This window comes from Anolis sagrei, chromosome 4 (genome assembly GCF_037176765.1).
Source record: "Anolis sagrei isolate rAnoSag1 chromosome 4, rAnoSag1.mat, whole genome shotgun sequence".
In the NCBI taxonomy this organism is placed as follows: Eukaryota; Metazoa; Chordata; class Lepidosauria; order Squamata; family Dactyloidae; genus Anolis; species Anolis sagrei.
The window spans coordinates 126,676,702-126,689,285 of NC_090024.1; the positions used below are offsets into that span (position 1 = coordinate 126,676,702).

Below are 12,584 nucleotides of genomic sequence, written 5' to 3' on the forward strand. Positions count from 1 at the left end.
AAGCAGCAATAGGAAAGATTACCAGGCCAATTAGATTTGATATGGATGACTAGGACAGTTTTAAATGGTGTATTTTAATATTTTGATCAATGTTTTTAATGTTTATGTATGTATATAAGAATTTGTGTCTCGGCATTGAATGTTTACCGTATATATACTGTGCTCCGCCCCAAGTCCCCTTTGGGGTGAGAAGGGCGGAATATAAATGTTTTAAATAAATAAATATAATCTGGAAATACAAGTGCAATGGATCTCTCAAGACACTCAGGCGTATAGTGGATTATATGTTTGGACGCCTCAAGCGAATCCAGTTTAAAAAAGAATTTTAGGCCTGTGTAGATGGAGCCTGAGTCTGAATGTCTTTTAAAAGCTGCTTGTTAAAACAGACTTAAATAGACATTTTCTCTGATCAAATAGACATTTTCTCTGGTCAAAGGACATTTAATCAACTACCAAGCTTGCAAACTTTTGTGTTTTGTCTGTCTGTCTGTTTGTTTTGTTAAAAATGTAATACAAATGTCTGGTTGCTCCTGACACGATAAATAAATAAATAAATAAATAATTTTTCTCTGATTATAGCAGAAATAACCCCACTATAGATTAGGGGTGTGCGAAACAGCAGAAATCTATTCTGCTTTTGTTTTGAATTTCAGGTGCCCCTCTATTGTGTTTTTGGGAAGATTCTTCTCTAAACAGAAACAGAACTCCAGATCCCAAATTACAAATCCGAATGCCCCTCCCCCCAAATGTTCTGGAATCTTCCCAAAAACAGAACGGGGCACCCAAAATATGAAGCGAAAGCAGAATGTATTTCTGCCAGTTCGCACACCCCTATATAGTTGTAATAAAGGGAACGAGAACTTCACACAGTCAAATACCTAGAAAGTTCTGTCAATTAAATGTAAATCAAACAGGAAGGCTGTGATGCTATTATGCATGTATAACCTATATTTCTGCAACTCAAAACAAGCAAATCAAGGGAAGAATTAAATTGATTGTACCAAGTGCATCTTGTAAATACTTCTGTCCCACCAACTTGAGGTATTCCTCAATGGCTTTGGTGGCGAGTGTATTCTCCCTGAAGATCAACACATCATGCTCCCCACAGCGATCAACTTCAGACATCACCAGATCAGTCAAGAAATCCTGAAGGAGAAAAGTTGGACAGGAAGAAGTTGTTTTCGTCAATGCCAGATTGTGCTGTGCTAGGCAAGAAGACGGTTAGATTGGAAGGATAAAGGAATTGCCCTACTTAGCAAAAGAGCACAAGGCTGGATTCTGAACTGCAATGCCTGCTGCAAGGCAAAGTATGGGATTCAGGGACAGAAAGGCACATTCAACTGAATGGGAACCTTACATTGATACTTTTGATATATGGCTTCATCTTACCTTCCATTTGATAACTGTAACTTTTTGTGGGTTTACTCTTTCTTGTATTTTTAATGCACGAGAATGACTTTTTATCTTTAATGTACGAGATCTATAGTTACTCAAAGAACAGCCTCAATCTTTTAATCAAAGTAGAAGCAAAAACATTTACATGTTATACAGATTATGTAATCCAGTATGGGCAGGCAGCTGATGAACTGTGCAAAATCAAGATGAGTTGTGTAAAATCAGAGGAAACTGGTCCAGTGTTAAGTTCTCACCCATTTATCATTTTACGGCAATCATGGTCATCACAGTGTATGCCTAAATTGTCATTTGAAATTTAGTTACCGATAGGCCATGTTTGAAAGCGTTATATCTGAATATAGCTCTACTTTGGGAGGGGAGATGGTGACACACACATTCCAGTCATGCTCCTACTACCCTCACATTGATGGAGAAGGTCCCAAATGAAACTACATTTGGCTGAATGTGAGTATAACTTTACTGACAACATACACTGGTTCAGTACTTAAATATCTTATTCAGAATTAAATTATGAAAGGAGAAATAAAACTGAGTGATATCTGTACACTGGCGTCCTTGCAAAAGTGGCGTCCTTGCAATATGTGTGTGTGTATATATATATAATGAAAATTAGGTGCAATTTTTAAAAAAAATTCTGAAGACTCCTCTTATTGAAAAATGCCTATGTAAGACATATTTACTCCTCTTATATTGTTTAAAAAACAATGTAGCACATAACTGGCACGTAAGACTATTCACAGAATGTCTCATCACTGTAATTCCTGGTCATGGTTTCGTTGTCTTAGCCCTTTTCATGGAAATTAATGCCTTATACTTGCAGATCACTACTGAGGACTAAAGAAGAAAAAACAATCTGCTTTGTTTTATTAAAGTGGGGTTCAATCTTGAAAGGGTTTAACAAAAGGTAAAGGTTTCCCCTTGACATTAAGTCTAGTCGTATCTGACTCTGGGGGATGGTGCTCATCTCCATTTCTAAGCCGAAGATCCAGTGTTGTCCACAGACGCCTCTAAGGTCATGTGGCCAGAATGACTGATGGAGCGCAGTTACCTTCCCGCAGAAGCGGTACCTATTGCTCTATTCACATTTGCATGTTTTCGAAGTGCCAGGTTGGCAGAAGCTGTGGCTAACAGAGGGAATTTTCCCTGCTCCTCAAATTTGAACCATTGACCTTTTAGTCAGCAAGTTCAGCAGCTCAGTAGTTTAAGCTGCTGCAGCACTGGAGGCTCCGTAAAGGGCTTATATAATATCATATTTTTTTCCTGGAAATTTCATTTTGCAGCATCTCCCACACAGAGAAAACAAACAAACAAACAAAAACGCTTTCCAAGCCTTCAAAATGTTTGGAAATTTTGCAAGTCTATTGAGAAAATCAAATGTGTAGATTCAAATCTTTAAAATCCAGGAAGCCAGTGGAACAAAATGCTAATAAATACAGGCAATTCAATTCTGTACCAAAGAATCTCAAGGTCGCTTCTCTGGTTATGTGAAGGCAATGTTACAGAAAAGCATCAGCTATGACTCAGGGTGGATCCGAAACATAATATTTCCTGTAATTCTTGTCTGATAAGAGAAAAAAATGAGATTGGCTGAAACAATGATAAAGTAATGTTTGTCTATCTCATGGCCTGATCTGAATGCTGATGAAGCTTAGGTTGGGTCCAGAGCCTAGACAGAAGATTGAGTGGGAGTCTTATGCTTCTCACCATGTGTTCCATGATGGAAGAAGCAGGATATGAAAATAAAAGTAAATAATATTTGTATTTAATAAATTACCAAAGCAGATTGTTGTATCCTAATTTAAAATGCAGGCAATTTTTGAATTACTTTCATTTCTAAGGAATTCACAAGCAGAAACTTTATGACAATGACTTTACTTCAACCAACTTCGATCTCTCAACAGCACTCAAAACCAGTACATTGTGCTCTGTCTGTTCTTACCTTTGCTCTGCCAGTGCTCTGAAGGATGTGCACCAAAGCACAGGCCATCTCTTCTTTGTTCCTGACACTGATCACTGGTTCCAGAACAGAGCATAGCACAGCGTAATTGTTAGTAATGAATTCAGCAAACTCTTTGTATTGCTCCATGGGGAGGATGGTGATAGTCTGGTATCGGGATTTGATCCGGATGGATGGGCCGCCAGACTTCCCTTTATTGGGAGTCGGAGTGCTGATGGGGTACCACTTCTCCACAAATTGCCGCCCAGTCACACTGGCTACGGGAATGTTTACCAGGCCAACATAGTTATTCTTGTCCTTTTTCTTTTTCTTTTCGACATCTTTGTAGATGTGGACAGTGATGCTGTGGATCGATGGAAGACTATAGAACTCAAAGTGCTCCCCCCAGAAAATATTGTCTGCTTTTGTTTTGCTTGTGGTGCGGGCAAATAAAGTATCGTCCAGGCATAATTCACAGAAATATTTCTTCTTGGGGGTCAAGTCCTTGGCTTCAATAATCCAAAGACGTAATACATTCTCTGCTCGCCGGCAGTTATCCTGGAGAGAAAATTATTTAGTCTTGATTAGTAAGGTTTTTGCAAAACGTTTCTCATGTACCATCTTTTAATGTAGCTTAGATCTTTTATCATCATGGTTGTTACATTTTAAAACTATCTTTCTACAGCGAACAACCACCCAGGCAGTTTACAACTTTCACAATATGTAACAAAGCGATTCTCAACTATGACTATAATAAAGTTAATCAATTATTAACTGATTAACTTTATTATACTTTATTACTGAACTACCAGGAAGATATAAAGAGTGAAATGAAGTGGGTCGAAGACATAAGATATCCAGGGATCATTAAAGGACTGCAGGAACAACTAGTTTGTTCAAATTGCTTAAACAGAACAGATGAAACCTCATTTATTTTGTTTCAAAGTTACCACAGAAATATTCTACATTGAGTTGAAGGAAAGCTCACTTTGTACAGTGGGAACACAAGCAAAAATATTTCTTTCAGATGAAACCATAAAGCAGGGGTCCTCAAACTTTTTAAACAGAGGGCCAGGTCACAGTCCCTCAAACTGTTGGAGGGCCGGATTATAATTTGAAAAAAAACATGAATGAATTCCTATGCACACTGCAGATATCTTATTTGTCGTGCAAAAAACATTTTAAAACAATACAATAATTAAAATGAAGAACAATTTTAACAAATATAAACTTATTAGTATTTCAGTGGGAAGTGTTTGCTTGTTTTTGGCTAATGAGATAGGGTTGTTGTTGTTGTTGTCTGCTTTCAAGTACTTTCAGACTTAGGTTGACCCTGAGCAAGGACCGGGTCAATGATCTTGGAGGGCCGTATCCGGCCCCCGGGCTGTAGTTTGAGGACCACTGCCATAAAGGATAAAGACTTTACAGGACTATATGAATCATGGCTATGATTTTGCCTGGATGCAGGCCATTCGTGATTGTATAGATCAAACTAGTTCCTTGAAGTTAACAGAGAAAGCAACAGGCAGCACTGCAGTCCACCATAAGCAGGAAAACACCAACAATATGATATGCAACCTGAAGTCTTTCTCAGCTTGGAGTTAGTTTGTTGAGCTAGCTGAATTTGCTGAACAGTTTTCAAGGGCAGCACCACATTGGTAATGCCTTTATTATCACTTCGATGTGGATGTTGGATATGTTTTTTGATGTGTGTAGCTTTGGTTGTTTTGGTTTTGTTAGCACCATATGGCATTGCATGTTTGTCATGGTTTGTTGTAAAACACCCTGAGTCCCCACAGGGATAGGGCAGGATATAAATAAAGATTATTATTATTATTATTATTATTATTATTATTATTACTATTGACGCAATTGACTGCATACATGACAATGGATTAGTCAATAATTTCTATAAAGAAAAGCCAAAAGAGGTAATTCTTAGGCGTGGTGGTTACTTATAATTTAAAAAGACTGCTAAATCCAGGAGCACCCTCATGTTTCTGGGCCTGATACTTAAGGCAGAAGGTGACCCTATCAAAACCAGGCATGCTTTTCATCAGGCCCAAACATTTGCACATGCTCACTCCCATACACACAGTCTGTCCAAGGTGTTCAAACTGGTGATGATAGCACACCAATGACACCATGCTTACAATTCTAGAACTACTGCACCTGGCACCATGCAGAAAATGGAAAAAAAATGCAGCAGAAAGCCCATAGGGCAAGAGTCAATGCCATCTTGATGCACTTTCTCTCGTCCCTTATTGAAGGTTAACCCCACTGTTTGCTTCTTCTGAATACCCCTTCAGATACACATTACTCCATTTACTTATCTCACCCAGGGTTTTATAAATTTTATCCTTTACATTTGGCCCACCCACTGTGTTTTAATTCCTTTACCATTTTATTTTGTGTTTGTTTATTGTATATTTTGTTATTTGATGTTATTATTTGTTGTCATATTATGCTTTGCTGTATTGTAATTGTTGGGCTTGGCTTTATGTTAGCCACCCTGAGTCCCATGGGGAGATGGTGGTGAGTTATAAACAAAATTTATTTTGTTCTGGAAATGTTTTTAGAGAGTACAACTGCAAAAATGGTACTCCCACCCACAGGCTACACAAACAGTGGGAATGGAATCATACTTCTCTTTTTCTCTTTGGGAAATCAAGGGAGTTTCTGTCCAAAACTCCAAGTTGGAAGCTGGATTTATATGGGTCTATAGAACAGGTAGTAAAAGTTACCATTAATATAATTATAACTGACCCCCTTTTTTTCTGGAAATGGCAAAAAGGGGTCATCACTCTAGAAACATTACATGACATGGTCTAACCCTAAGGAGCCCCTGGTGGCACAGTGGGTTCAACCCCTGTGCCGGCAGGACTGAAGACCGACAGGTCGCAGGTTCGAATCCGGAGAGAGGCGGATGAGCTCCCTCTATCAGCTCCAGCTCCTCATACGGGGACATGAGAGAAGCCTTCCACAAGGATGATAAAAACATCAAATCATCCGGGCGTCCCCTGGGCAATGTCCTTGCAGACAGCCAATTCTCTCACACCAGAAGCAACTTGCAGTTTCTCAAGTCGCTCCTGACATGACAAAAAAATGGTCTAACCCTGAGTAACCCTTCTTTTACATTTTAAACATAAAAACTCAGAATTGTTAGTACATGTCTTTTGGCTGTTTGGCTAAAATAAAAGGCAGTGAACACTAAACACAAGGACTTTTTCAATAAGTAAGGCAATGACAAGTCTCCTGGAAAAGAGAATCATTAGCAAGGGCGACAGAAGACAGTGTGCTAAAGACTTAATCTATTACATGTCTGTGTAAAACTCAGCAGGGTGCAATTTGGTGTTATTGAGCCATTCTAACTCCTGGGGCTGCTAGAAGGTTGCCATCAACCTAATTAAATGGGCACATTGTTTGGAGAAGAGATTGATATATCTCTTGACTGAGGAAAACAATTTCTTGGGGTGCATTTAACTCCATGTATACTACCTTGTTAGGTTGGATAGCCCTACGCAGGTTTTCCATCCACTTGTCTCTTTCGGCAGCAGAAGAACAGCTGAAGCATTTACTGCCACTGGAGTAGGTTACCTAAGATAGAATAACAACAATACTCAGGATCAGTCATGCTTACATATGAGGTAGAAATGTGTATGCCAGAATGCCTTACGAACAAAAAACTTGATTACCTTGAATACAAAAATCTGCAAATAAATTAACTGATTATGGACAAATCATTGTGATCATTATTGTCATACAAAGAATAGGAATGGGACAATGTATATTTCTCTTTCCAGCCCAATTCCCAAACTTTGTAGGTATCACTCGAAAAGTATGATGCTTCTCTTCAGTAGTAGATTTGGCTGAAACATGTCCAGAAAAACACAAGAGTGTTGACATTCTCAAGATACTAAATTTTATATTAGAGTGGCAATTCATGTGTCAAGTAGCAAAAATACTTCAACATAGCAAAATCCTAACCCACAGAACATTTTCTTAAATTATTCCACAGATATATAAATCCATTTCCTACTTCCAACGGACCTCACTACCTCTGAGGATGCTTGCCATAGATGCAGGCGAAACATCAGGAAAGAATGCCTCTAGACCATGGCCATACAGCCCGAAAAAACCTACAACAACCCAGTGATTCCGGCCATGAAAGCCTTCGGCAATATTTGAAAAACCTTGACACATCAGGAATCCCGTTTAGAATCTATTAAATGCAGCTAAAAACTTAATTTCCACTAATTGATGTGATTCTAATCCTCCAGCACTCAGAGAATGGCTTTCTTAGATTTGACATTTGGCCTCAAAACACAAAAATAATCAAATACATTTGTTCTATACCATAGTAAATAGGAATGTGGAAATGTGGAAAATGGATGCTGTTTATTGCTTGTATATATTTGATTTTCATTACTTTGACATTAATTCTTCAAAGCCACCTTTGCTGCCGCTGCTGTAAAATTAATCAGATTTTATCAATAGCTATGCAAGTCACTTCTGGTGTGAGAGAATTGGCCGTCTGCAAGGATGTTGCCCAGGGGACGCCCGGATGATTTGCTGTTTTTATCATCCTTGTGGGAGGCTTCTCTCATGTCCCCGCATGAGGAGCTGGAGCTGATAGAGGGAGCTCATCCAACTCTCCCCAGATTCGAACCTGTGACCTGTCGGACTTCAGTCCTGCCGGCACAGGGGTTTAACCCACTGCGCCACCGGGGAGAAACTTGCAGTTTCTCAAGTCACTCCTGACACGACAAAAAAATATCAATAGCTATAATTATATGTCTTTTCTGGTAGGTAAATTTGATTAATATGTGTATTTTTAAATACACAATGTGTAATATTAAAAGAAATTAGAATGTAGCATGGAAAACAAAAGAGAATGCCGGAAACGTTGAGAATTCAAGGCTGGACTGACTGTTCAAGTAAACATGTCACTGAGAAATCATGTAATTTAGACAAATAACATTTGGTGAATGTTATTCGGGAAGCACTACTGTGTGGAGATTAAGGCTATCTCCCTTCTCTGCTTGGCTTCTTTAAAGTTTCCTAAAGATTAGAAATTAGTTCTTGTTGTTTGCTTATCGTACAACACAAGATCGTTATAGTTCTGAAATGCTAAACGCCAAACCTAAAGGACCAAATTGCCATGTAAGTGTTTGCTTGTATTATTCTTTTCTTCCTCCATGAGCCACTTTATATAACAAGGGAAATAGACATAGTTTGTCATTGAGCTAATTATGTTGCATCACAAAAGCAAACCAGGACATGTTTCCCCATAAAGGAATACCAATATAAAAAGTATGTTGTAATATTTCTTTAGTGTTTCCTCACAAGAAACAAAAGTTGCCAGAGCAACCTCCAAGGCATGCTAGAACAAATCTTTAGTTTCTGGGTGGAAATATAAAACAGATTTTGGGGATAATATTTATACCCAAGAACTTCCAGATGATGAATGTCAACTGTGGGTCAGGGCTCTGTATTTTGTTTTTAGCAAGCATATCCTAGATCAATGACGGTGAACCTTCAAGAGACAAAGTGCCGCAACTGGGAGGGGGGTGGGAACTTGAGGGTAGGAAAGGTGGGGAGTGAGTGAGCAGGTGGGAGCAAGTGGCCGAGTGAGCAAGGGGGTGAGTAAACAAGCGGGGAGGGCAGACAACTGAGCAGGGGTGGAATTTTTTTTGTCATGTCAGGACAACCAGCAATTGTATTACATTTCTAACAGAACAAAACAAACAAACAAACAAACAAACAGACAGACAGACAGACAGACAAAACACAAAATTTGCAAGTTTGGTAGTTGATTAAATGTCCTTTGACCAGTATCTGGCCACTTGGAGTGCTTCTGATGTTGCTGCAAGAAAGTCTTCCATTGTGCATGTGGTGGGGCTCAGGGTGCATTGCAGCAGGTGGTCAGTGGTTTGCTCTTCACCACATTCGCATGTCGTGGATTCCACTTTGTGGCCCCATATCTTGAGGTTGGCTCTGCATCTCGTGGTGCCAGAGCGCAGTCTGTTCAGCGCCTTCCAAGTCGCCCAGTCCTCTGTGTGCCCAGGGGGGAGTCTTTCATTTGGTATCAGCCATTGGTTGAGGTTCTGGGTTTGAGCCTGCCACTTTTGGATTCTTGCTTGCTGAGGTGTTCCAGCAAGTGTCTCTGTAGATCTTAGAAAACTATTTCTAGATTTAAGTCGTTGACGTGCTGGCTGATACCCAAACAGGGGATGAGCTGGAGATATCTCTGCCTTGGTCCTTTCACTATTGGCTGCTACTTCCCGGTGGATGTCAGGTGGTGCAATACCGGCTAAGCAGTGTAATTTCTCCAGTGGTGTAGGGCGCAGACACCCCGTGATAATGCGGCATGTCTCATTAAGAGCCACATCCACTGTTTTAGTGTGGTGAGATGTGTTCCACACTGGGCATGCATACTTAGCAGCAGAGTAGCATAGCGCAAGGGCAGATGTCTTCACTGTGTCTGGTTGTGATCCCCAGGTTGTGCCAGTCAGCTTTTGTATGATATTGTTTCTAGCACCCACTTTTTGCTTGATGTTCAGGCAGTGCTTCTTGTAGGTCAGAGCATGGTCCAGAGTGACTCCCAGGTATTTGGGTGCGTTGCAATGCTCCAGTGGGATTCCTTCCCAGGTGATCCTCGAGCTTGGGATGCTTTGGGGTGGGATGGCAAGCAGGGCGTGAGCGATGGCACGCATGCCAGGAGAGAGGACACTGCGCGCCCCTTCTGGCACACGTGCCACAGGTTCATCCCCACTGCCTTACATTCAAGGAAATTTGCTACAATATATTTATTTTAAGTGGCCCATGCTGCTGATTCACCTCTTCTCCCCAGTTCCACTTTCCTCCACCACCTTGCTAACATTTACCAATTTCACCAAAGTGGCATTCTGCTTCAGTGCCTCATGTGCTGTTAAGCCAGGTGCTATTTCAACAGCAAGATGTTCTAAGTACATGCCAGAGTCACACATGCTCACAATAAACCCCAAGCCTGGGCATGTGTGTGTGTGTGGGGGGGGGGGGGGGGTACACCCTTTTAGATCAACTTGTGACCCTTTTCTACCTGGTGATTTTTTTCATGATCTTTCTGTTCAATAACTCTGTATACAACCTCAATTATGTGAGTATATAAAATAAGTAACCATACATTTACTGATAACAAATCAACATTTGCAAGGCTTGCTAAACAGGCTGATTTTGTTTTTTATGAAGGACTGCTGAAGCATCTTCTGCAGAGTCTACTGTAAATTCTGCATGTTGTTGTGGAAATGGGTGGCACTGTTTAAGAAACAGTGATCTAGAGGATTTCTGAAAACGACACCACTAATCTTTCTAAGAAAGCCAAGAACATTCTTTTTTTAAATATATTTTTATTAGAGTTTTGCTTACATATATTTAAAAAGAAGAAGGAAATCGGGGAGGTGTAGGGTAGTTGGGCAGGGTTGGCTTTGACTGAGTGGAAACAGGGGACAGTTTGGGGAGGGGAGAATAAGGAAGTGAGCACCCGTGGTTCTTAACAGGTTCCAGGAGGAGAAAGTTTTTCTAATATCACAATGTAGAAATATTTGTGTTAGCACACATAATTCCATGCACATGGATATATAAAAAGATTTAATAAAACAAACATTTACTTATAATAAAGCAGTATTTGGATGACTTCCTAAACAGGCTGATTTTACTTTTTGTGAATTACTGCTGAAGTATTATTATTTATTTTTTATTTATTTACAGTATTTATATTCCGTCCTTCTCACACCGCAGGGGACTCAGGGCAGATTACAATGTACACATATATGGCAAAGATTCAATGCCAATTTGACATACAACATATACAGACATACACAGAGGCTATTTAACGTTTTTTGGCTGCCAGGGGAGCTGTCGCTTTCATCGTCCATCTGTGACACTGATGAAGTACTTCTGCATTCCCCACATGCTTTTGCTGGAGTGCTTTGCTGGAGTCTTTTTTTTAATGGCCTCATAAATTAGTTAATTTAGCCTCCCTACACAAGGTGGTACCTAATTTTCCTACTTGACAGATGCAACTGTCTTTCGGGTTGCAAAGGTCGACAACAGGCTACACAATTGGTTGGAAGCCCACTCCAACTCGGGCTGGCTTCGAACTCATGACCTTTTGGTCAGAGTGATCTTAATGCAGCTGACACTCAGCCACCTGTGCCACAATCCCGGTGCTCTGCAGAGTCTGCTGTAAACAGACTTGTGTAAATGTGTAAAAGCCAGCTGTGCCACAATCCCGGTGCTCTGCAGTCTGCTGTAAACAGACTTGTGTAAATGTGTAAAACCACCATTAGGTGATGTCCAGAAACTTTTCACTGTTTCCAAATTCTTTATGACCCCAACATTGAGCTAAGGGGACCTGGGGTCAGGACCCACAGTTTAAGAAGCAGTGTTCTAGATCTTTCTTCACTACAGCTCCCATAATCCTTCACCACAATTTCAGCAAGGGCTGATGTGAGTTAAAATGCATGTGAATCGTCACAGTTGACCACCATGCCTAAACTGAATGATGATCCAGGATGTATGCAGTGAGGGAGATTAGCAATCTTCACAGGGAGACTGCATCTTCTCTAGATCATGTTTTCAAACATTCATTATACTGTTCACTGACATGGCACAATAATAGGAAATATTTTTTCCTACTCAATGTTGGCAGCCCCAAGGACTTCAGAGTCATCCGATTGCCAGTTAGTCCACACCCTTCCCATGGTAAATACAAAGCAACTAATTTGCTCACCCAATTATGAAATCCTCAAGGAGTAAGATAAGGAACTAAGTTAAGCAATCTATGTATTTTGCACACAACCCGATTTATTTATTTCTTTTTTGAAGAAAAGGGATAACTATCTGGGGTTATTTGTTTGCTGGTTTTTACCTCAAAGCAAAAATCTTGTCCGAGTATGCTACCGTGAAGTGACTTGACATGAACTCTATCTTCTGTCGCCAGATCGAGGGTCTCTACCGCACTGCCTGGACTCAGCAAGGATTCATGAGAACGAGATTCTTTCAGCTTAGGTAAGCCACGGGATCTGGGCAAAGGCAGAACAAACAGAAATAAGACACCAGTAAATGCAAGGTAAAACAGTAAAATATGGTTTCTTTTAAAATCCTAATTTCTGAGATCTTTCGCTCTGAATTTTTTGATCTTGAAAATATGATACCCCAGACAAATGCCAGATATGATTGGGCAAATATG

At 40.1% G+C, this 12,584-nt stretch overlaps 1 protein-coding gene across 11 annotated transcripts in view; it reads right to left on the minus strand.

Annotated features, from left to right (window-relative positions):
• RASAL2 (RAS protein activator like 2) overlaps positions 1–12,584 on the minus strand; it is a 298,400-nt gene that overhangs the window by 36,183 nt on the left and 249,633 nt on the right. For all 11 annotated transcript variants that reach the window (XM_060774420.2, XM_060774417.2, XM_060774418.2 and 8 more), the window contains 4 exons: positions 12,264–12,417; positions 6,851–6,949; positions 3,356–3,910; positions 1,002–1,146 (listed from right to left, as the gene is read on the minus strand). In XM_060774420.2, coding sequence (XP_060630403.2) covers positions 1,002–1,146; positions 3,356–3,910; positions 6,851–6,949; positions 12,264–12,417 — 953 coding nt within the window. The remainder of the gene's footprint in view (positions 1–1,001; positions 1,147–3,355; positions 3,911–6,850; positions 6,950–12,263; positions 12,418–12,584) is intronic.